Here is a 24,263-nt window from a genome sequence, read left to right on the forward strand (position 1 = left end):
GTGCTCTGCCAGTTGGGTTAGGCAGGTCATCCATATTTTACTACTTCGTATTTATGAGAGTTTGTATGGTGACTTCTATATATGTACAGGACCTAAATGTGGTAAATGGAATTATTAGGATATGTTTATGAACATGTTTACTCTATCTTTAACTGGCTCTTGTTTCCTTCCACACCTTTGCAATCATCTAAACCAAATCCCGTCACCTTTGGTGATTTCCTTTTCTCTCTCTGTCTTCTTATTTTTACCTCTCTTACCTTGTGTTATAATCAATTAATGGGCTAACTGCTAATGAAAACTTAACAGAAATTAAAATCAACCATGCAGCTGAGAGGAATCTCAGCAATAAGTTTTCAAAGTAGTGCAAAAGATTGTGGTGTAAGCAGTTTCTAGTGGGGTGTGCGGTTTTTTTTCTTTTGTGTGTGTGTGACTGATAACAGTGAGCCTAGCAATCTAGTTTCATAACTTTCATGTAATTCTGGTGATTTTTTTACAGCCCTATTTTCTGAGATTGCTGATGGGTCCCTGAAAGAGCTGCTTCTGTTTCCATTGATGAGCGTTTAGTACACTGTCACTAGTTAGTACACTTGTAACAACAGAAGCGATCACGTTACTGCAGCTAACAAATTACCATGTCAGATAAACAACAGTGACTGATCAAGTGTGCACGCTTTGCCAAACAGAAGTTAGTTCAAACGTACAAAAGTCCCTATTTCTCTGCAGGTAGAAAATGTTTACTTTTTTTATTTCTCTTCTAGCTACAATTTGGAAAGCAGTATATGGAATGTTGTACCTGTATCCAAAGGGCCACTCCAGAGATATGGACACACTCTTGCTTTATATCAGGTTTGGACTCTTCAGCATCCAATTTAATTAATTTCTTTGTGTGTGCTGTTAACAATCTTAAAATGATTCATCATGAACATAGATTTTTGAGGATAATTTTATTTCTAGTCCCTGAGCATTTTGCATTAGTGTTTTTTCCAGTACTTAGATCTATTGCACAGTCTTTTCCCAAATATTGTGCAATAGATCTCAGTCACTTACTAGGTGACCCTAAGGCTCAAAGCTAAACCAACCAATAAAAGGGAGCTGATAGGACTGGAACTGCGGTAAGGGAAGGCGAGCTGGGAGACAAGGGTGACTCCAGCACAGGCAGTGCCCTCGCTGACCAGGCACCACCCCCAGGGGCTGAGCCCATCATGCAGAGCCGGGTGCTGGAAGCAGGGTCCTTTGACAGCCCCAGACATGGCAAGCAATGACTCCTATCCAGGGAGTCCAGTCAGGAGCAAAAGGAGGCAGGGCCAGAGAGGGGACTGGACAGAAGGCTACAACACACGCCTGAGTGGTCCATCCAGGAATCAAGCTACCTACAGCGCAGGTCCAGCTCCATCAGGAGGCAGGATCGCAGGCAGGTAAGACTGAGGGCCCATGGCTGAGCCCTGGGGGAGGCTCGTCAGGACCATTAAGGCCTGCTAATGACCTACCGAAAGGCTATGATAGTAAGAAATAAATTTTTATTTGTTTTATTATTTTTAGTAAAGAAGCAGACCAGTATTAAAATACAAACTGTTGTTCTATAGTATTGTTGTACTGTAAGTTGAAATAAATGTGAGCTACTGGCAGGTTTTCTTCTACCGGTATCATGTAGTGTGCATGCTGCTCTATTGAAAGCACTTGTAAAGGTTTATTTCACTTAAAAAAAAAAAAAAAACAAAAACAAACAAAAAAAACTAAACCAAACAAACATAAAACCACTAAAAAACCCACCACACACACACAAAAACCCAAAACAAACCCAACAAAAACCCAGGATTCTTTACACTGAGAGAATATAGAGACAGAAATTATTTAACAAAAATGTTAATTCGTTGATTTTTGGCTAGTGTTAGTCATGTCTCCAAAATATAAAGGGCCAAAAGTGAATGCAGTGCAGAAATCAGCCTTGTACAGATGATGGCAAACTTGTTAACTGTGATGGAGAAATATAAAATTTGTATCCCAAATTTTCGTAAGACACCTCTGGTAGGAATTAACAAAAAAAGATTGCATCAAGTCAGACCAGAGTGTTCATCTAGCCTGGTAACATGTCTTTAATAATGAGTAACAGTGAATGCCTAGGAAAGAATATGAGAAAAAATGACAAGAACGTATAGAAGTTTCCTCAGAATACTGTCCTGGTCCACATATGGGATTTTCTAAGACAGGAGAGTATTTTTGTGGAAAGATTATAAATCTGTGTTTATTTTTTCCAAATTTTTGGATGATATATTTATTTTAGCTTTGGTACCATCCTGTGCCTAAGAACCCCACTGTATTTTGTGAAGTAAAAACACCTTTTGGGAAACCGGTACTAGCTGGTTTAATTTTGATAATCCCTACTCCTTACACTATTTTCCATTTATTTTCTCTGTACCACTCATGATTTCCTGTAAGTCCATCATATCCTCTCTCTGCCATTTCTTTTTCATGCTGAAAATTCGTTGCTTTTTTAGTAATCCTCTGGAAGGAAGCTATTTTATACCTTAGCTAACATTGTGTAATTGCCTCTACCTCTTCTAGTTCTGTGTTATCCCTTCTGAGATAGGGGGAATCGCAGCCTTTAGTGTATTGGTACCTCAGAGATTGAAGTCATAGAATTAAGGGTCTAATTCTTTCCTATTAATCCGTAATGGTATTTTAGCTTTTTTTAAAATCTACTGTTGGCTTTGAACTTGTATTTTCACAGAACTATCAGTTACAACCTCAAGATCTCATTTAGTCAATTCAAAACCCACCACCCTATGTCCAGACTTAGAATTGTTTTTATTCGTATGCATTACTTCATGCTTTTATCGACGTGAACTTTTATTTGCCCTCTTATTTGTCCTTGTATTGCACATTCAGTATTACAAGATTCTTCTGCTGTTCTTTGCTTTTGACCCTTGTCTCAGCTATTTTGAGTAACATAGTATTGTCAAGAAAATATTACCGTTTTTCCATTCATCCCTGTGCCAGATTGTTTTTGAGTATGTTGAACAAACAAATCCCGGTTGTAGATCTTTGTGGACACCACTAATGTTCACTTCTTAAATGAATAGAGGGAATTATTTTTTTCTTTCCCCCAAACTTTTCTTTATCAAATTGTTTACCCTTGTGTCAGTTGCCCTGCTCGTCCCAGAGCAGCTTAGTTTCTTTAAGGTATGAGGAACGGTATCAAGCATCTTTTGCAAATTCCAGGTAACTGTATCAACCAGACTTTTGATTCCTTCAGGAAAATCCAGTGGATTGCAAGATATAACTTGTGCTTTCAAATGTTGTTAGACTTTTCCCCAGTCTGTCCGTCTTATCTATGTGTTCACTGAATTCTGTCCTTTCTGTCTGTTGCTTTTCAGTCTCTTAGTACTGACACATTTGTAAGGAGGGAGTTACACACTACAGACGGGTCAGATGTTTTGTTCTTAAATTCCTTCAGAACTTATCTTCCTGGTGACTTGTTGCTGATTATTTTGTCAGTTTTGGTGTGTGGTTTTTTTTTTTTTACTGTAACCTTCTGTATTACTTTCTGCTGTGGAAATACCTGTAAAATCTACCATGAAGAACTCGCATGGGGAAATTAAGTTCATTTTATTGCTATGGTGTTATCTCCTCAGGATACTCCTTCAGAGTGTTGGCACCATAAATTACCTAGTTGGCTGTATTTCTAATGCATTTGAAAAATGATGTATTAGTACTTTATATAAAATTTTGCAGGCAGGTCATTAAACCGTTGCATGGCTTGCCTTTGTGTGTCCCTGCACTTTAATCTGCTGGAGTTTTTGAACCTTTATTTTGAAGTACACTTTTTCTTCTAACTTTCTCCATTATCCTCCTGTTAATCTAAGCTTTATTTATTTTGTTATTTGTAATAGGAAATGTTGGATTTTTTTGTGTGATCTGAGCAGATGTCCTTAAAGTGTCTTCATATTGTCATTACAGATTTTACCCTTTCAGCTGTGCCTTTTGGTTTCTTTTTATGATTGGTCTCCCTTTTATATAGTGCTCCTTTTGCAGTTAAGCAGAATCGTAGGAGTGGGTGGATTTCCTGTTTGGGTGTGGTTGTTTTTTTTTGTGGGGGGGGTTTTTTTCTTTTGCATTTGTTGCTCTTCCAGAGATGTTGAATTAATATTGTAGAGGTGTTTTTCAGTAGTAATATGAACTAGATTCTGTGCATGCCCTAACATCAACTCAAAAATTGCTTTTCTTCTTGGCAGTTCCCTGATTCATTTCTAATGTATTATCTGTTCTTTGAAAGGTCAGATCTTTCTGACCAGTATCTTTAGTTATTACAGTTCTTGTAGAATGTGGACCTTTTAGTTGAGAAACATTCATGTAATGTACCATTTAGCCGTTCAGAATAAAGGCTTAAAATATCATTTAACCTTTTTATTTGACAGTGCCAATATTTTTCTGAGATATTCCAGACTAAAGGGTAGCCATTTTAGAGATACTTTTACCAGCAAATATTAAATACAATAGACCTGTGTTAATTCAGAGGTCTTCTTGGACTTCGGTGAGGAAATGCAACTGTTGTTAATATTAATGAAAGCTACAAGCCAGTGTGTAGTGAAGAAGCTGTTTCTGTTGTCAAAGGCACAGGTTAATTAGTAATTAGAATTCTCTAAGAATGAACATAGCACTACTCATCAAATAATTAACTAATATGTTGCTTGTACTAGTGATTATGTCAAGTGTCAAAAATTATATGGCCCAAAAGGAGCTGATCATGTAAGCTGAAGAAATTTCAAGTGAAAAAGTACCTCCTTTTGAAATAAGTTCTTAAATTAACTTGTTAGGATAAACTTTTGATATTTTTCCTTTCAGATATTCAATCTCTTGAAAAAAAAAAACAGAAAAATAATTTAGTGTGAAGAGTAGTAGAACATAGTACCTAGAGATGGCACCTTTGAGCTGTGTTTTGAGCTGTATACTAGTCAGTGTGTAACATTTCCTTTATAGCTGAGAGAAAAAATATCCACAGAGAAGAAATTAGATTAAGTTTTTGACTTGAGCTCCTGAGATTTCAAAGCCTAGCGCTAGACTGGAGTGAGAGCACAGAGCTTGTATTGCCTGATTGTGGTGCAAGGTAAATTGAAGCTATATAATTGACTCTGTGGAGAATGAAATAAGTTCCTGTGCCCATTTCCCTCAGAAAGCTTCTTTAGTTAAAATTGAAGTACTGTACTTCTTTATTCTGAAGAAAAAGTATCTGAAGACTCCCACTGATGTATAGTTATAACAGGTGACTAAGACTTTTAATGCATCTATAGAGGAGAGAGTATAAAAGTGTTCTTGCTTTTAGACCAACTAAACTGTTAGTGCCTCTTCAGCCTGGTTATTGGAAGGGCACTACCTATATCTGTTAGCAGTTGGTTCTCCTGTATCTCAAAGATTATATATAGTTCCTGGCATCTTGATACTGAAAAAACGTCAACATACTTTGAAATTATTCATATAAGAAATAGGATTATAGAGAGACTGGAGGAAATGGCTTGTGAGGTTTTTAAAGTAGGTACATGTAGCTTTGCTAAATGGTGACTACATAGGGAGTTAGGCAATAAATTGAAAAATACTAGATCCCTGGAATAAGGTAGGAAAGGAGTTGCATATGGGGTGAGTATGCTGTCACTGCGGGAAGTTTACCTGGTAGCGAGCTTGTGGTTGAATCACAGAATTTGGCCTCGTAATTAAACTGTTGCTAGCAGTCCCAAGATAGTGGAAGGATGACTGGGCATTGAGATTTGTTTCCTTTGAAAATCGCTATAGGAATGAAGCAAACAGGCAGGCTAAAATAATAGTAATCGTGAAGATGTTTTCCAGTATACGGACCATTTTATATGTAGTCAAATTTAATTTGACTCACTTGAGTTTTATGAATGTTACTTCCAATTTTAAAGCTTTATTAAAAAAGGGTAATTGTTCTGATTCCTTTTTCAAATGAATTGATATTGCTGTTTGGTCTGTATATCTCTTCTGGTATTTTTTAAATTAGTCTAACCAAAAGCTAGCATTAACAAAACAAAAAAAAGAGTAAAAACTTTTTCTTCTTTAATATGAGTGAGACAAAATCACCAATTGGTTTCTTGTTATTCTTTTGTACGTCTATTTTCATTGTCTGTTGTAGTGTAATTTGGAACAGCACTAGGAATCTCAAAGTCTTTTCTAACTATTCTGTTAATAATTATTAGCAGGTTGTAGCACCAAGCTGCATAGTTTTATTATTTTCTGACTTTAAATTGCATCTTGGACACAATTTGATTTCTAATTCTGATTTGTGGACCTCCGAAGCGTATGAGAACTAGGTTAGATGAGCTGTCATATGCTTTTTGCACGTAGTCTAGGTAAAAGCCCATTCAGAGTTCCTCTTCAGTTCGGTGGACCTTACTCATCAAGAGATTGGTTCCTTTATGTAAAAGTGTGATATTTTTCGTTCCTTGTTTCAACATTATGTTCCAACTGGTTTGAAAGTCGAAGTCTAAGCAGGACCGATTTTTGTCTAGCAGATCTAAAAGTAGATGCCTAGTTAATACTTTCTTATGCAGTCTCCATTACTTATTCCTTCTTTCCAGTATGTTTAATCCAAATATTAAATGTACAAAAGAACAGACTGACATCTCTGCTAAAATCCCACCTTATACCTTCAACAGTTTTAAAGCTCTGTTCGCACAGTTTTATTTTCTTGCTTTTCTTCAGCCTAGTTTTCTGTAGATGTAGGAATGTTTATGCAAAGACGTAAATCTCAAATTTTGCTTTTTTTGCCAAAAGCACACTACCTTATTTTCCTGTCCTATATTTGGAATGTCACTGTAGTCCAGAGGAAAAAAAAAAATATTGGCTTTTAAGGTGCATAAGAACCGACTTAAGTGAATTAATACCTTTAACTGTAGCCAGCAACATTGTGGAAAACTGGAAATAATGAGGCAATAAAGTGCCAGCACTCTTGATTAGGCTAATCTCGTGACATACAAATTGCTGCAGTATGTACTGTCTGGAACTTGAATTTGGTCCTGTTGGGAAGCTTAGGTTATAATATGCTCCTTGTGTAACTTAGCAGGTTCTTATTCAATGAGGATATAGTTCCACAATAATAAAGTAGGCTGCAGGAGGAAGAGTAAAGTGAGGACTTCTTTCCAGTCTACCAGTCCTGATCTAATGGGGGGATCATGGGATCGAGCAGAGATGTTGATTGTTCATTTTTTTCCTTTTGATATAACACATAAAAGAATGTTCTTGATGTTTTGACCACATTAAAAGAGGTGGTGGTCTGGGGGAAGGAAGAGGAGGTATTAGACAGGCCTAAACCAGGTGGCACATATTGAATGCAGGAAACAGGCTTGTTATGGATGAGTTATTTATTGCCAGATGACTTTTTTTGAGTCTTACTTATATTTTACTTTAAGAAATTTCTGGAATTTTTTTTCATGTGCAGATTTGACTCAACTTCTAGACATTTCAGGTTAGCATAGAGAACAAAAGTTTTGATGAACTTTTGAGTCCTGTTAGTTTACATAAAGTTAATTTATATACTAATGCATGGGTGCAGTCTAAGGGAGGAAACCAGATTGATAGTCTTGTTTCAAGAAAATGGAGAATGGCTGTTCTTCATGTGATTTGTGAATGGCATTCCTTCGGCCAAATTTTCAGGAACAGATTTGGACCTATATAAGAATTAAGTCACAAAACTTGTTTGAGAGAGAAACTTTTCTGTTCTATGATATGGTTAAGAAATACAAAATGGAAAAATTTGGTTATTTTAACATGATCAATTTACTTCCATTTCATTAGAAATGGGTTATAAATTACCCCCTTATGCATTTCATTTACACTTTTTTTTTTTTGTGGTGACTACCAGATAAGATTCTTTTGGAATGCAGGCAGGATTTGCATAATAGTGTAGCAGTCCCACCTACAGCCAGAACAGCTGATAAGTATTGTTCTGTTAGGAAAAAAGAAAAATTGCGAAGTCTAAAAGAATAAAAATGTAAGTTGTAGAAAAGTCTTGAATTACTGCATTTATATGAAAAATAAAATCAATATTAACACTGAGATATGCTGTAGGGAAGAGAGCCCGTCCAATGTCAAAGGAACTAATGATTTTGGCCCAGTTTGTTCAGGATTTGTTGTGAAGCATGTAGAAGAGTTGCTCTGGTCTGTTGTACAGTTTGTTGACTGGGACTTATCAGACAAGTGGGTGCTCTTACCTGCTTTTTTTGGTGATCTTGTCAAGTAACTTCCTTGCTCTGTTTTAGTTTTTTCTCACTGTAAAATCCTTCTCTGAAGTGATTCGAAGTCTTGTTAAAACTACTATGCAAAAGCAGATGATAATGGTGGGGCATGATTTTTCAGGAATTACCAAGTACATGGCCTTGGAAACCAGGAACACAAGGCAGTTGAAGTAAAGCATACTGGGTCACTGGTCATTTTTGCAATTTTTTATCTTTATACCTCTCTTAAAAATAAGTATTAATTTACATATTTTGTGGAAATTCTGTAGGTTACTTTGTCAGTTTTTATGAAACTTCAGATGCACAAATCACCATGGGACTTTATGATTACTCACTTAAAGGAGGATTTATTTTTGATTTGGAGCCTTTATTAATTTACAGAAATTAGTGCTTTCATGTAGATCCTGACTTTATTTGTTACTGTAACTCTAAGGATAAATGCACATTGAAAAATTTTGGTTTCTTTCCAGCTCCTAAAAGAATTTTGCCCATAAATTATAAAGTTCAGACTGCTAAGCCAATTGCCATTTGTTTACCAGAACTCTGTTTTCCCTGTGTTGCCTGTTTAGATATTAATGATCATCCAATGAATTATTTTTGTTATTGTTTGTATTAGAGAATTAAACAAGGGAGAGGCTCTCCAGAGATGTGCCTATATCATCTTGACCAGCCTTTCCACTCAGAGCATGGTCAACTACAGCAGGTTGCTCCAGACTTCTTCCAGCTGAGTTTTGAATATCTCCAAGGATACTCAGTTCCACATCTCTGAGCAACCTGCTCCAGTCTTTAACCATCCTCACTGCAAAAAGTGTGTTTTCTTACATTTGAATTGGATTTCTTCTAATTCAGTTTGTACCCATCATCTGTTGTCTGTTCACTGGCTTCACTGAGACAAGTCTGGCTCCCTCTTTTTTACCCTCTACCACCAGGTATTTAATTTTATTTGAATTATTTGGTTATTTAGAAAAGACACATTCTCCAAAGATGCCAATGACATCAATAAGGTGAAGAAGTTAAGAGGAATTTTACTGCCTTAAATGGTCTTAATTTCTACAGCAGGCTTTCCAAATTGTGGCAGTTTACTTCGAGTTCTTCTCCTGTATTTGAGTTACTCTGTTTCCATTTCTACTAGTGGAAATGTGTGTGTCAGTCATTGCGCTGTAAGAGAAACACCAGGTCAAATGAATATTTTCTTCTTCTCTTGAGAAATGTGATTTAACTGTTTTGTTCAAATCCTTGCTTTGGTCCTATGATTCCTGCCTTCTGCTCTTATCCTCTCTGCCTAATTCGTACAGTCAACTATTTACAGATCATATACCTTTTGTCATCTTTCTTTACCATTATGGTTCATCAACATTTTTGTACTGAAATAATTTTCTCAGGGAAAAAAACTGATTTGAGAAAATGGAAATATCTATGGGAAAGCTTTTCTGTTCCATTGAAACTAAGAGGAGCTATACTAGCTGCTTTCTTGGCTTGCACCTGAACAGTTGCCAAGAAATCAGTTGATGTGATCTGCAGGTGGGAAAGTCATGAATGAGTGAGCTGCCTACCTGCTTGGTTTACAGCAAGAAATGTCTCATTTTTGCTGGAATTCCCTACTGAGCAGGAGCTTGAATGACAAGTTTAATATACAGTTTATTTTTATATACTTCAGTCTGCTTATGGTGGTATTCATATGACATTTTCATTGAAAAATAACCACAAGATTTTTACAGGTTTATGTAACTTCTTAGATAACTTTATTCATGTGAAGTAATAGATCTAAAATGTCCAAGGTTAATTTATTTAGTAAATACCTCCACTATCTGCCACTGCGATTAAAAGTGTTGCTTTTGATATGTGGTATCAAAACTTAAAATATGAGTGTGTTGGAGGCCTTGTATCTTCTTGGTGCTTATCTGCCTGTTTTGTTATCTGCTCCTTGCTGCCTCTTCACCTTGTCCCTCCTCCAGGCTGAAGAGTACAATTTTTAACATCTTCCATCTGGGACAAATTCTTGAAACTTTTTTCCTCACTAATTGCACAAAGACTCTCAGTTTTATACTTTTTTTGTTGTCATTGTTTTTCATCTCATTCCTGTTGTGGTATGCTATCTTATAAACATATCTAGTATGCTTTATTCATTAGTATACTAGCACTCTTGAAGCTCTGTATCTTATGTATTGTGTCTGTCAGAAAGCCTCACCTTTCACATGTACCTTGATTTATACTTAGTTTATAAGTAAGTTACAAAGGTAGTGTAAGTCTACAAGGGGATTCCTTCTTTTCTTTCACAATCTTTAGGCTGCTGAGGATGATTTACACTTGCACCCTTCCTACAATGTCTTCCTGATTAGGCTTTCCAGATAAATTTCTGCCGTTATGTGCCCAGGACGTTGGTTTTTGTCCTGTATAACTGTGCATGTAACACTTTTTTTTTTTTCAGTCTTTATTTCTTATACAGACTTTGGTCTGTAAGCCTTCCTTTCTCCACGTTCAGCTGATCATCACTAACTTTTAAGTGTTTTTCAGCAGCACTAGGAGCTGCTTAATCTCAGAAGTAGCCCTGAGCGAAGCCTAGTTAAATCTGTTTTTGTGGTTGATAAAGCAGTTGTCATGACCTTCTTGTCTTTTTCTCTGTGAATAGTCTTGTGTACAGGATCTGCTGTGTCATTTATAAAGATCGCTCCTCACAGAAGTGTTCTTTAATCTGAACTTTGAATCATTTAAGCAGAACTGTGAGGAGGACTCTCTTACGGTCAAATGTCTGAGTAATTGTTTCAAAGTTCATGCAGCTCTTCAGGTCACCTTTTTCACTTTTTTTTTTTTTTTTCTGTAGTGCCTTTCCTCACTGTCAGAAATCTTTTTTTTTTTTTTTCAAATACTGTTATACAGCACCTGCAACTCTCTAATTAGCTTCCTCTTTCTGCTGTATTCTGTTAGCTGCATTTAAAAATAAATAAATAAATACTCTATTTTGTTAACAATGCTGATTTGCCTTTTGAAATTGATGTAGCAGTGTAATGAATAAGCCATAAACAATCCTTTTCAGAAGAATATTTGTTCAAGCCATTCCTTTGGATCAGTGCACAGCCTCCTTCCAGCTTTTGTGGGTCTCTACCAAGCTCTCTGAAATGTTGTTTCATTTTATAGGAGAAGAATGGGTTCAGAAATAGATATCTAATCCTACTAATTCCTGTTGAAGAATGTGAACGTCTGTTGTTCAAACACCACCAGTCTAAACTAATCAGTAACACAGAGTATCATTGCATAGAAGCAACTTTAAATTCTAAATCCAGAAATGTTTACCTGCCTCAAATGAAAATATAGTTGAAAATCCTGCATAAATTTCAAGTGTAGTCTTGAAGACAGGTCAGACAGTTTCAGTTATTTACTGACTAATCTCTCTGAGTAATAAGGAAGTTTTTCTTGTGCTCCTGGACCCTGTTTACCATTAACCATGGCTATGTAGGCAGCATCATAACCCACTCAAGCCTTTGTTTTGCTGGACTAAATAGACTGTCATTCTACTGATCATCTATATTTTAAATTCCTGCCAGTCTGAATTCATCTTTCTTGGCATGTATGATGATAATAGTATGCCATTTACATTTCATTTTAGATCCCATCAGCTCCTTCTACAATAAGTCTGAAATATCTGCATTCTGCATGCTTGATCCAAACTTCTATTAGGTAGTTTCTTTATATTCTAGCCTCTTTTTCTGAGGCTCAGTGTTCCATGCCAAGCAAAGCTTTGTCACATGGGCCAAGCCTGCAGCTTCCTTTTTTTTTTTAAATCCAGGTAAACTGGAATTTAAGGTAAACCCTAGAATATTACATTTCAGTCTGTAGAAGACAACTGTAGAAACACCATGCAGATGGGGTGATGAGCGTATGTGGTTCTGGGGTGATGAGCGTATGTGGTTCTGTGTTGCTTTTTTTTGTTTGAGTTTTTTTTTTCTCTTCTGCACTGGGTAAACTGTCCTTGAGCCAGTCTATGAAGCCAACAAGCTGGAATTTGTTCTGTGGCTTTTTATGCCTTGGTTTGCTACTCTAGATGGAGTTTGAGGTTTAGTAGGATTTCCTTTCAGTCAATGTTTAAGTAAATCATTCATTACTTAGCAAAACAGATGGCATTGCTGCTTGAGACATGTGGTTCATGAAGACTGGAAAATCTGTTGTGCATCCTTTTTTAAGAACTCAAAGTACCCCTCTATGGGATTTGATCTTGGCAAATGTGCCCAAGTTATGCTGTTCACACACTGTCCCTTTTCTTTGGGCTCTGATGACTGAAGTTTCTCAGGACCTAAGTTACTTTGCTATTATGAGAGAATGTGCTCTCTCATGCACATGCTGAATGAAATCCCCATAGACTGAGTATCTGGAAAATAACATTTTAGTTCTGTGAACTGTTCCTTAAGAAAACAATATAATATCCTTTGTTTAGTTTTTTTTTTTTTCTAATAGAATGCTGCAGTGTGAATTAGAAGAGCCATGTAATTAAAGTTTTTCTGCTTGAAGTAATCCGGTTGAGATTCATTTTGGTGTCATTTTCACGACTGGGTTTGTTTTTCAGAGAAATAGTCTCCTTATCATTGTTGGTTTAGTTTAAATATCATTGTCTGGGATTAGTGTCTGATAGTGAGCTGGTTAATGTAGTATTAGTTAAATGTGAAGATGTAAATCAGATTGTTCAGTTATGAAATATTACACAGCACAGAAGTATGCACTTCAGATGTTACCTTTCTGTAATCCATTATTTGCCTTATCTTTTCTCCCTTCTAACTTTTACAGGAAGACATCTACATGTATGGAGGCAAAATTGAAACAACTAATGGCAATGTTACTGATGAGCTGTGGATTTTCAACATACACAGTCAAACATGGAGTACCAGAACTCCTGCAGTTCTCGTACATGGCCAACAATATGCTGTGGAAGGTCATTCAGCTCACATAGTAGAGCTGGACAGCAGAGATGTGGTTATGATTATCATTTTTGGATACTCTGCCATATATGGTTACACCAGCATTGTGCAAGAATACTACATCAGTAAGTCACTTACAAATAATTTTTATCATGTAATGATAAAAAAAAGTCAGGATTGTTTTTAAAGTGAAGAACACTCTTGTTTTCAGAAAGAAAAACATGTATTTTTCAAAATAAATAAAACCTCATCTTTTCCTTCAAATTTTTTAGATCTTATTTCTTATTAAGCAGTAATGTTTCATACATGTTTGGGGTATAATGGATTTGACTATGTGTTATTATGTACATGGCTGTGGTACTCTAAACAGGGTAAAGTTTGAAACCAGGAATTCCGCACAGTGGTTATGGCTGTTTTGAAACTGTTTTTACCAGACTTACTGTTTTTACCACAGAGTAGACAGAGTAAAATACAATAAGTAGGGCAAAACAGAATACAATGAACAGCGCCTACTGCAATAATTTAGTTATTTTGATGGTTCTTTAGTGTTGCTGTAATATTTTTAATCTAATTTTTGAAATGTAATAACTTAGTTCAGCATTGTATATAGGGTTCTCTCTAAAGTGTATACTTGTTGCTGCTAGAGGAAATAAGAAAATTAACATTAATTTTTGTAAATAACCTGCCACGTCTGTCTGGGATTTCCCTTGCAAACTGCCAAGCTTTTCTTAGAGGTGATTTTTAAATGCTAGAATAAAATAAAACAACATTTTAAAAAAATTTTTATTTCATACATGATATATTTGAGATTATTTCAATAGAATAAACATGAAAATCTACATCTTCTGATACATTTTTAGGAATATTTTTATGCGCACTACTTCAAATTATACCTGCTCTTTCTTTTTTAGAATCCTCTTTTTTGAATAGAATTTTCTGAGTCCCTTAGGTATTTAAGCAATCACAGACTGCATAATACATAATTTCAAAGTAACATATGTATGTTAAGGCATAATAAATTGTTCCATTTTACTCTTTTTGCATGTATGCATATGTGTATAACCACTGTTTAAGCAGATTTGTAGGGCAGAGAAATCCTTCCAAAACTTAGAGGGTTCTTATGCTTCCTGGTGGTGTTGTTGAAATTTTAAACAATGTTGAACAAGGATAGAAGAGAATGGGAATAAAAGGAAGAGCACCATGATGTGCTGTAGCCACATGGAAAATTTTGGTTGAACTGTATAAAACTAGTATAAAACTCTGGTCTTGGAATGATGTTTCACAATGATATTGTAAGATTTGTTAAGTATTAAAGGCCAGTTTTTATGAAAATCTTAATTTCTGAGAGTTTTCAACCAACAAGAGAGATTTTTTTTTTTTAAGATAAAAATAAGTTCCAGTTTTCTGCACGCTTATTCACTCTAATGTCTATCAGAACTTTGAATTTTTGCTTCTTCACATGCTGCTTATTTAGTCTGGAGTAGAAGTACCGGTGTTATCCTCACTTATTATTGTGGTTAGTTTAATTATGGAGAGGGAAATTAAAAGGATGAGGAGTACATGATACACTTCATAGTGTAAAATTTTCTGTCTGGTGGATTTTATTGCTGGCCTTATAGTTGAAATGTACAGCTTTTTCCTATTTTAAATTTTTGTAATGTTAAAGCTATATTTTTTGAGGATTAATAAAACAGACTATAACTAAGCATATGAAAAACAAACAAAGCAAAAAAACCCCAAACCTTTCATACCATGATGATAAGCTTTGAGTAGGAGAAAGTACTTATTTCTCTGGCACTTTATGGGTCTGAATTGTTCTCAGGTTTTTATGTCTCCTTTCTGAGACTATAACTTTATCACATACTAGTGAGAAATTCAGTTTGTTAGAGAAAGTATGCTTCCCTTGCATCAAATATAAAGTAAACTTCTAACAATATAGGGTATTACTGTGGAAACCCATTGAAGTCAGTGAGTCTTTGCAGAACGTGGTCTATGTGCTGTAACTGAACCATTTCTGCTGTGGATAATTCTCATGTTTCATTTTGCCTCATTGAATCTCCCTCCTTCCTCTCCCTACTAAGTTAAATTAATTTTGTGGCAGAATTTCCTGAATTTTATGTCAGCTGTAATATTTATCTGCAGTTTTGCAGCTGTAGCATCATTTTTAACCATAAAATTCCAGATGGCAGTTTGAACTAAGAATGACTAAATTTTTTGGGACTTCAGCAGCTCGGAATCCAAACTTAAAAGACCTAGGAAGTGGTAGAAGTATTGCTGTGAACCCACCTGAATAGGAAACAAAATTTGTTATAAAAAAAGGCTTCTGATGTTATGGAAAAAAAAATTAGAGTCCCATTTTCTCTCTCTCTGCTTGCTTTTAAAACTTACAGTGTCTTATCATTTCAAATTGTACTGCTTTATTCTTTTGAAATGTTATCAGCCATGGCTTTTAGTTGTAAAGAAGACTATTTTTCAAGCATGTACCAGATGCCTACTGAAAGAGGCAGCTTACCCTTTGGTTCATATAAATTGAGACCTCTAGTGATCTAGTTCTGTTAATTAACTTTGATTAACTTAATAAGTGGAATCCTGGTGCTAAAGCCTTTTTTAGTTACTGTGACCCTGGTTTCCACGGGGTCTGGGTCAAGAAACATCTAAAGAAGTTCAAATTGTGGATTCCCTGGCTTTCCACATAGGTATGCAGTTCTTACTAACAAAATGTGAATGAAATGTGTGCATGGTCAGAAGATTTTTCTGACTTTGATTAGTGAAGAAAGTAATTTCTATCAAAGTCAAATACATTCTGGAAAAATTGGACATGGTTTTCAGGCAGAATTTCACCATGCAAGAGCACATAAATTAATTTCTACTCTAAAGGTATGGTGGTGGTTGCAGGAACAAAAAAAGCTTCCTGTTGTCCTTTCTTGCTATAGCTAGACTTACGACTTCAGAGGAACCAATAAATCCTGGTATAGGGATTATGTGAATGATTTTACTAACTTGAACCATAAAGCTTTTCCTGGGTTACTCCCCAGGGAAATTTATTTCCCTTTAGGTTAGCAATACCTCATAAACCTTCTAAGAATCTCAATGTGAGTCTCAAGGTGAATATAATAATGGTGTTTTGTTTTAGCTGAGGTTTATAAAAGCTCCTTATATATTAAGAAACTTCTGAATAAGTCTTTTGTGATTTTATTTTATTTTTTTAGAAGACAGATTTGTTTGGGTTATCAGCACATTGTGTTGGTTTTTAGGCTGAATTCGTTTGACTTTAGAAGTAGGTTATACGTTTCTTTGGATTAAAAATGTTTCTTTGAAATAGTATTAAAAGAAATGGCCTTATGATGTAACATATGTTTCCTCTTTTTGTAAGTTACCATAACGTTCATGGTTGCTAGGAAAATTTTAATGTTTGTCACTGCAATGAAATGAAGATGGCACACTGAGGTGCTTCTTGGACATTTTGTTCTTTTTACCTAATCTGTTTGAAGGCTGTATTGTGATAAGGAGACATCAGAGCAATGTATCTACCTTTCCCTGGATTTTTTAAGAGGATTTATTACTCCATATTAAAAAAAAAAAACAAACAACAAAAAAACCCAAAAAAACCAAAAAAAACCAAACAAACAAAAAAAACAACCCAGCAAAAAACAAACCTAAAAAACCCCAAACCAAAATAAAAAAACCCAAAATAAAACAAAACCGAAACACAAGAAAACCCACCAGACTTTTTTCTTAAATCTCTTTAGAAATAACTTTATCTCAAAATGCTATTTGAATTATTCTGTTTTGAATGTTAAAGTGATTACTGCTAAAACTTGCAGTTTTTCTTGATGTGGCCATCCTAATCAGTTTCATACAAAGAAATGAACTGAAAAAAAGGTTTTGTCTCTTATGTTACTTGCTTTGCATTCTTTGAATGGAAGGGTGTTACATCTCTGGATGTGAGTAACTTCCTGTGAGTAAAAGGCTGGAATTTATCATCTTGGCCATCGAAATCAGTGCTTTTTAAATGTGAAGGCCATATTTGATAATTCCTTTCAAAAATATGAGAATTAATCTTAAACAGTTTGGGTTTTGTTCACAGTGCCATTGGAAAAATGGTTATAATTTTAGTGACTAGGCATCTTGTGATTCATAGCCTACCTGTATCAATGGGCAGTTTATATTCCCTTGTTTTCTGGGTGATACATTGTTTAATGTAAGCAGCTCATCTCCCTTCCTGGAATTCCCTTTCAATTATATTTATAGGCACCAGTCCTCCCTTTTGCAAGACTAAGGCAACCTCATCTATTCCACTGTCATTCTAATAGTTCATCTCTGTACCTTTTCCACAAGAAGTTCATCTCTCTTGAACATGGATGATTAGAAAAGCCTGTGGGATATTTTAGGTGAGATTTCACCTGTGCCTGGCTAAACAACCTTAATCCTACTTATTGGGAACACCTCACCTGGTATGTAGTAAAATGACACTTGTACTGTGTCCATGAGAAAGTCATTAATGGCTCACAGATTTTCTCTGAAGCAGTGCTCCTACTCATTCTTCTCAGGCATTACCACCCGATGAGTTTCCATTTTGTAGTTCAGGTTGCTAATCCTAATACACAATATCTTTAAGTTACTGTTGAGTTTTGATGCTTTTTCCAGTAGCCAAATCATCCAGTTCATTGTGTATGGTTTTCTGCTGCTTCTGTGAATCGACAGTGTATAAATTTACGTCTAAATTTATGCAGTTATTGCAACTTAAATTTGTGAGTGTCATAAACCACACCCGTTCTGATCCTTAAGAAAACTCCCTAGTAATCCCAGCAATTCTCAACATTGTTCATTGCTCCTTCTTGTTCAGTGCCCAATTCCCATTGTGTTATAATGGCTTATTTACTAACTATTCATGGTGACCCTGTAGTAAGGACACTACCGAAGCCTGGATACTGAGAACACCTACGCTTCCTTCTGTAGATAATTGTTTTTCAGGTAAATATAAAGTAAATCGTTTGGTACATTACTGGAATTGTCCAGTGAAACAGTTTCCCATTATTTAAACATTTCTTATTTATCCCCTGCCCCCTGCTTTTTATATTTTTTTTTTAATTTTTTTTTTAAAGCTTTGTTCGAAACCTTTGCATATTACTGAGGTGTGAGGTTAAGGTCTGTAATTGTCAATATCTTCTCTCTTCTCCTTCTGGTCTTTAACATCAGCACCATGGCAGCTGTTCTTTGGTAATATCTAACCAGCTTTGTCTAAAATGCCTGCTACTGGGCCTGCAATTTCACTTGCTGTGTCTGTCAGAATTTTGGAATGGAGTCATACCCCCAGCTTCAGTACATTAAATTAATGAGTTTAGCTTCTATCTCAACTGTAACTTGTTTTTCTGTTTACATGTTTCTGTAGATACCTTTTTTTGTTCTTTTTTTCTTTCACTTGATCAGTCTTCTGGAAATGGTCGTAGTAAAGCTGGACATGAAGTGTGCGATTCTGTTTGACAAAGGTGACCAGAATATTGCAGCATGTAACTGTCCAGCTGTTTAGTATCTGACAGATTTAATTATCTGAAGTTATCACAGGGACTCACCTAAGCATTTGAGGAGAAACTTTGTGGTAGAATTCTCTGGAAGATTGCCCAGATGTTGATGAAAAATCTCAAATAACAAATGAGAAGTAGAAGCCCCTATTACTGGAATGGTTTTCTTTTTTGTGATTTTCTTCAAAATTCATTTGACCTTATTTTTACACTGTTTATTAGACTTACAGATTGAAACATGGGAAATTAAAAACCCTATTTCCCTGTTTCTGGTTTGTTTATTCATAGTTTTCTTTGTTTGGCATTTAAGCTGTTGAGGATGCAGAGTTTTGCGTGACTGATTTGGTCAATTGAGTACTTCATATAATCTAATGATAGAAAGAGTGGGATCTCTAAGTATGAGAAGTGTAATGTAAATACCTTCAATAAAAATTGGATTTCAGTTTAAAAAAAAGAAAGGTCAAGATCCCTATCAATGAATTGTATTTTTTTTAAAAAAAGCAGATCATATGCATAGTAAGGTCTTTGAATTCAGACAGAAGTGTATTTTTTGTCTGAATGATGCAATATTCAAGATGCTGAAGAAATGTGAAAGAGATCAAAACTGCATCTATATATTTCATTATTTAAAATTCAGGCAGCTCAGCTAAATTTTAGAATGGGAAATAGAAGGAGGAACTGTAATACTGCTTTTGACTTTTATTTCAGAAAGATGTTCCTGGAGCTATGTTCTCAAATTTTGGTAGTTATCAATAGCATATGGTTTTTATTATGCAAGAAGGAACAGCTATTCATATTTCTTTGCAAGTCATGTAAAGCTATGCAATATACAATTTTACATGACAGTGTTCCAGGTGCTGTATGAACTAGTCAGGTATAAATGCAAAATATTCTGTCATGTGTATGATCAACACCATTGTGTAAATTTATGTGGAGAACTAGTAATTTTTCCCTGCAAAGCATATATGCCAATCTTGAGACTGATCACTGTTCTAATGAAAAAATGAGGGTGGTGTTGGTGATAGAAATGTATCCGCAGGTTGACTCCTCACCAACTCTCTTACATAAATTGTATCAAGTAAATCTATTTGTTAGGACAGTAATACGTATGTCAAATACAGTACTATTGATACAAATTTGATGTTTGTGTTCAGAGTTGCAGTTCTTAATAGCTTGATAATATCCAACTAGGGATTGGAATAAAATATTAGTTACATTATACTGCATATAAGTAATAAACTGTCAGATATAAATAGTGTATTACACAAATATCAGCATTCATACACACAGAAAATCAGCACAAGTCTTCCAGTTTAATCTACACTTTCTAACTTGCTATAGGCACTCACTACTGAAAAAAATATAACTTGCTTATAGAGGCAGTGCCTGGAAACTGTTTAATGAAAGTAGAATAGCAACAGTAATAACTGAAAGTCATGAGTCTTTTCACTGAACAGAAGAATCTGGAGGAAAAAGAGGTAATCATCATCTACCTACATAATATCAGATAAAAATTGAAATGGAATATAAACTAACTTTCAGATGAAGGAAGGTGTATGGTGGCATATGCTAGCCTTGGATAAATAACTTTGTAATGGCAGCCCATTTAGGTTAAGAATTAGGAGACTGCTCCACTTTGGAAGTCCTTGTCCACACTTTCTGTTCTTCTGACATCATCTCCAAGAGGCTGTAAGTGAATTATTTCCTCCATTTCAAATCCACAGCACTGGCTGCCTAATCATCACAGGCTCTTTTGAATAGGCTGGCTTCTACAGGAAATACATACCTCCTGGCTTGCTCCTTTTGTGGCTTATGTCATCAGCTGGGAAGATGGAGGGGGGGAAATAAAAAGGGAATTTCAGGGCCACAGGCAACAAGAAATCACTCAACCTCTCTGCCTTTTTTAATAGCTATGGTAAAATAGTTTCCAATTGTTTTATTCTTTAGTCATAACAGCTATTGCGAATAGTTTTATTTGGTGTCTCTTTGCAGTTATTAATGATGTGATGTAAAATGTGGGTTTAAGTTTGAGTTTAATGAGCTGCTATGAAATTATCCTTTTGTGAGTTTTCAGCAACTGAGTAGGTATATTTCCAGTTAAATAACTAAGACATGGTAGTTAGAAACTTATTTTAGCTCAATAATTTTACAGTTTCCTAGCAAAATATCTATCTGTATCCATGTGTACTTTGAGCTACATTACGCTACATGCTTCTCGCCACTCGCAGCAGTTCAGTTTCTGCCAGGCTTCTCAAGACAGTTTCCCCGTGACTGAGTACGGGTGTTCCTAATGCAGCTGGTGTAGCTGGAGCACTGAATTCCCATCAGCCATCTCTGATGGGACAAAGTTAAGGCTGAGAGAGAATGAATCATAACTCTTAATTTCATATTTTCCAAAAGGTTTATGCTTTTTTTGTTGGTGTTGTGTGTGTGCTGAACTCGCCCATGGGAGAGTATGAGATCCTGCAGCATGGCACCTGTAACAATGTTCTATTTGTGATTTAATTAAGAATATCTGATAATAGTCTAATAACATTATCCAATTGCAGATATTTTGGTACATTGGTATAAAATTACTTCTTAAAACAAGTCCCTAGTTGTTTCTGTATTTAGAATTGTAGAGAAAATGATTTTATATGCTTAAACTCCTAGTATTGTGTGTTAACAATAGTAAGCCCTAAGCCTATGTCTTCTGTACATCTGTTCCAGGGTCTAATTCTTGGCTCGTACCAGAAACAAAAGGAGCAATTGTGCAAGGTGGATATGGCCATACTAGTGTTTATGATGAACTGACAAAATCTGTGTATGTCCATGGTGGATACAAAGCATTACCTGGCAATAAATATGGATTGGTGGATGACCTTTACAGATATGAAGTTAATACTCGGACATGGTAAGTGGGATTTATAATGTAGGAAACTCAGTTATTTGTTACTGAAAAAGAAAACATAAGCGTAGAGGAAGGTAGAGTAAGGTTCTAGTGAAGTCATGTAGACACTTCCATATGCTTTGCATGTTGCAGACAGTATATTCCCTGCAACAAAATGAAGGAATTCTGGTGAGGGATTAGACTTTAGCCAGTAGATTAATGGAGCTACACATTGAAGGAATGGCAGGGAGGAAGCTTTGTGTATGTTCTACAAATTAAGGAAAGGTTCTCCTACCCAGACATAACCACCATGCAGAAACAGTACACGTGTACTATTTCCACATGGTACAAATATACTGCTGATGCAAATTCAAGTACCTGTTATATAAATAAGCAGAGAAATCTAAGAACTGTGGAAGGTTATTTTTCACAAAAATCTCAGAAATAAAAGAGAAAATTCCTGGTATTATATAGGGATCCTTAGTTACTGATGTTCTTGGTGTTTCTGTTTTTGTTAGTTCCCTGTCCCTCAAGTTTATCATAACTTACAAATGCTACTTATATGTTGTGTATACAAAGTGACCTGTTTATTCTTACATTAGACATGATTTGAGATCATGAACTATTTCTCAGAACTTTTTATTCTTGCAATTTAATATTTGTGTTGAGCACTGATGGCTTAACTTTTTAAGCACACAGGATTTGCTCTTAGATGTTGGAAACAAGTGGGCTTGATATCACTGAGGCTCTTATTTTGAATGCCACTAACTCATGGCATTTGGAAACATTAGAAGAGTTTTTTGTCCCTTTTAATGTATTCTTAAATTGCTGGAATTTTATTGCTCTCTTATTATAGTCTATTCTTGGAACAAAGTGATATTGTAAACTTTGAAGTTCTGTTCAACAATATAAAAATTTTAGGAATATTTTTATTCATATAAAAACTAATAATGCTTCTAGCTATATTAATGTGGCATTCTCGGCAGCTTGTAGAGGACTCTTATTTGTTTCCAGTGTTATACTGGAAGTCAATTGTACTATGGGACTGAAAACTGGCTGAGAGGATGGGGTAATGACACATAGTAATAAAATAATTGTTTACTGTATCTGTGACATCTTATAATCCGTATTCAATGCCCTCAGTGAGGCAACTGAGCCTGAACATGCCATGGCTCGGAGGGATATGAGGAAGAGGTGGAATCATGACAGCTTTCTCATGCCCACGTACATGGCTTTGTTCACACTCACATTTGCTTGTCCTCATGGTCTGTGTTTTTTCTCTTGCACTTACTCTGTTTCTCTGTCTGACGTGGCTGAGGTTCATATGCTTCACTAAGTCTTGGTATACAAGGCTGATTACTTGTTTTATTCAGTGGCGTGTGGGTTTTCATTCCTTTATATCAATTAAGCATAAGGTTTATGTTTCTTGGAATGTGAGGGGGTGATATTTTAATTCCTAGTGTAAACATTATTTCTAATCTATGATGGAGAAATACAGTGTTTGTAATACCTGCATTTCTTTGTGTTACTTGCGTACTGCTGCGGTTGGCAGTTGGGGGCAATGTGGTGCTGGGCTTAGATAACAGCCTCAAACAGTGGAAGCACCTGCTGGCTCCTGGGTGTTTCCATTACCATTACACAGTATCATGCTGCTCTATGTGACACTTGGCACCGGTATAGTTAACATGGACTAATGTTTGCAGATACACGTATATGTGCATAAATAATGAATTCAGTGCAAAGTGTGTTGAGAATTGCATAATTTGCATGGGGTTGGTATGTGTTGGAGACTTCTGAAGATTGCTTTCATCAGTGATGCTAATGAACAGTGAAAATCATGGCCAAATTAACAAACTTGGTCTGTATTAGACTTCCACTTCTGCTGAATCTTGGGGAAAAGTTACTGTTACCAGGAGGGATGAAACTCAGTACACTATGCAAAAATTAAGGTAAAACCTGCTGTACAATATGGGGACCAGGACTGGGGCAATGCAGTTGGATGACAAGTAGAAAAGTGAGTACCCCAAACAAAAACTGTGAGGATTGCTGTTATATGTGCTGTGGGGAGGAGAGGGACCTTAGTTTTCCCTGGAACAGTGTAGAGCCCTTTAGGCCTTCAGTGTCAAGACAACTGTTTGTAAACAGCTGTAAGGCAGGATAATCAAGACAGAGCCTAGTGTATAGCAATTAATGTAAATTAGGAGGTAGGAGCTGTAGGAAACTGGTAAAGCAAAAGTCAGAAAGAAATCTATAGTCCGGATGGGTAAGGACAACAGGTTTTTGGTATATTATCATTCTTTCAACTCATAGCAGCAATATTCCTCCATTACTATTCAAAAATAACTGTTAAAAATAATGTCTTGTTCTATTTCTTTGTCATTCAAAATTTTGTATATTGCTAACTGATGGGTTGAAACCAAATACCACGTTTTTCTGGGTGGGTGCCATGAACATTTTGTATCAAGCTAATTCCTGGTTAGAAAAACACACTTTTGTGGTGCTCTGCTTTCAAAGTTTATTTATCGGAAATACACAACAAAAATGCAAGTCACATAACAGAACAAAAAAAGGGTTCAAAAACCAGGGGCACACTGGTGCGTATGCTGGTGCCTTGAAGGAAATATCCCATTTTTAAGCAATAAAAAAAAAACTTACTGTCATTTATTCTGGCGTTTCCATCAATGTTACTTTCTAGCGGTAAGGGGGACTGTATTTAAATGGC

The 24,263-nt window shown here is 35.7% G+C and overlaps 1 protein-coding gene across 3 annotated transcripts in view; it reads left to right on the forward strand.

Moving 5' to 3' along the window:
• Positions 1–24,263, forward strand: part of ATRNL1 (attractin like 1) — a 522,986-nt gene that overhangs the window by 62,297 nt on the left and 436,426 nt on the right. For all 3 annotated transcript variants that reach the window (XM_075107503.1, XM_075107501.1, XM_075107502.1), the window contains exons 7-9: positions 759–846; positions 13,020–13,275; positions 21,382–21,565. In XM_075107503.1, the coding sequence (XP_074963604.1) occupies positions 759–846; positions 13,020–13,275; positions 21,382–21,565 (528 nt within the window). The remainder of the gene's footprint in view (positions 1–758; positions 847–13,019; positions 13,276–21,381; positions 21,566–24,263) is intronic.

Source organism: Phalacrocorax aristotelis, chromosome 12 (assembly GCF_949628215.1).
Source record: "Phalacrocorax aristotelis chromosome 12, bGulAri2.1, whole genome shotgun sequence".
Classification (NCBI taxonomy): Eukaryota; Metazoa; Chordata; class Aves; order Suliformes; family Phalacrocoracidae; genus Phalacrocorax; species Phalacrocorax aristotelis.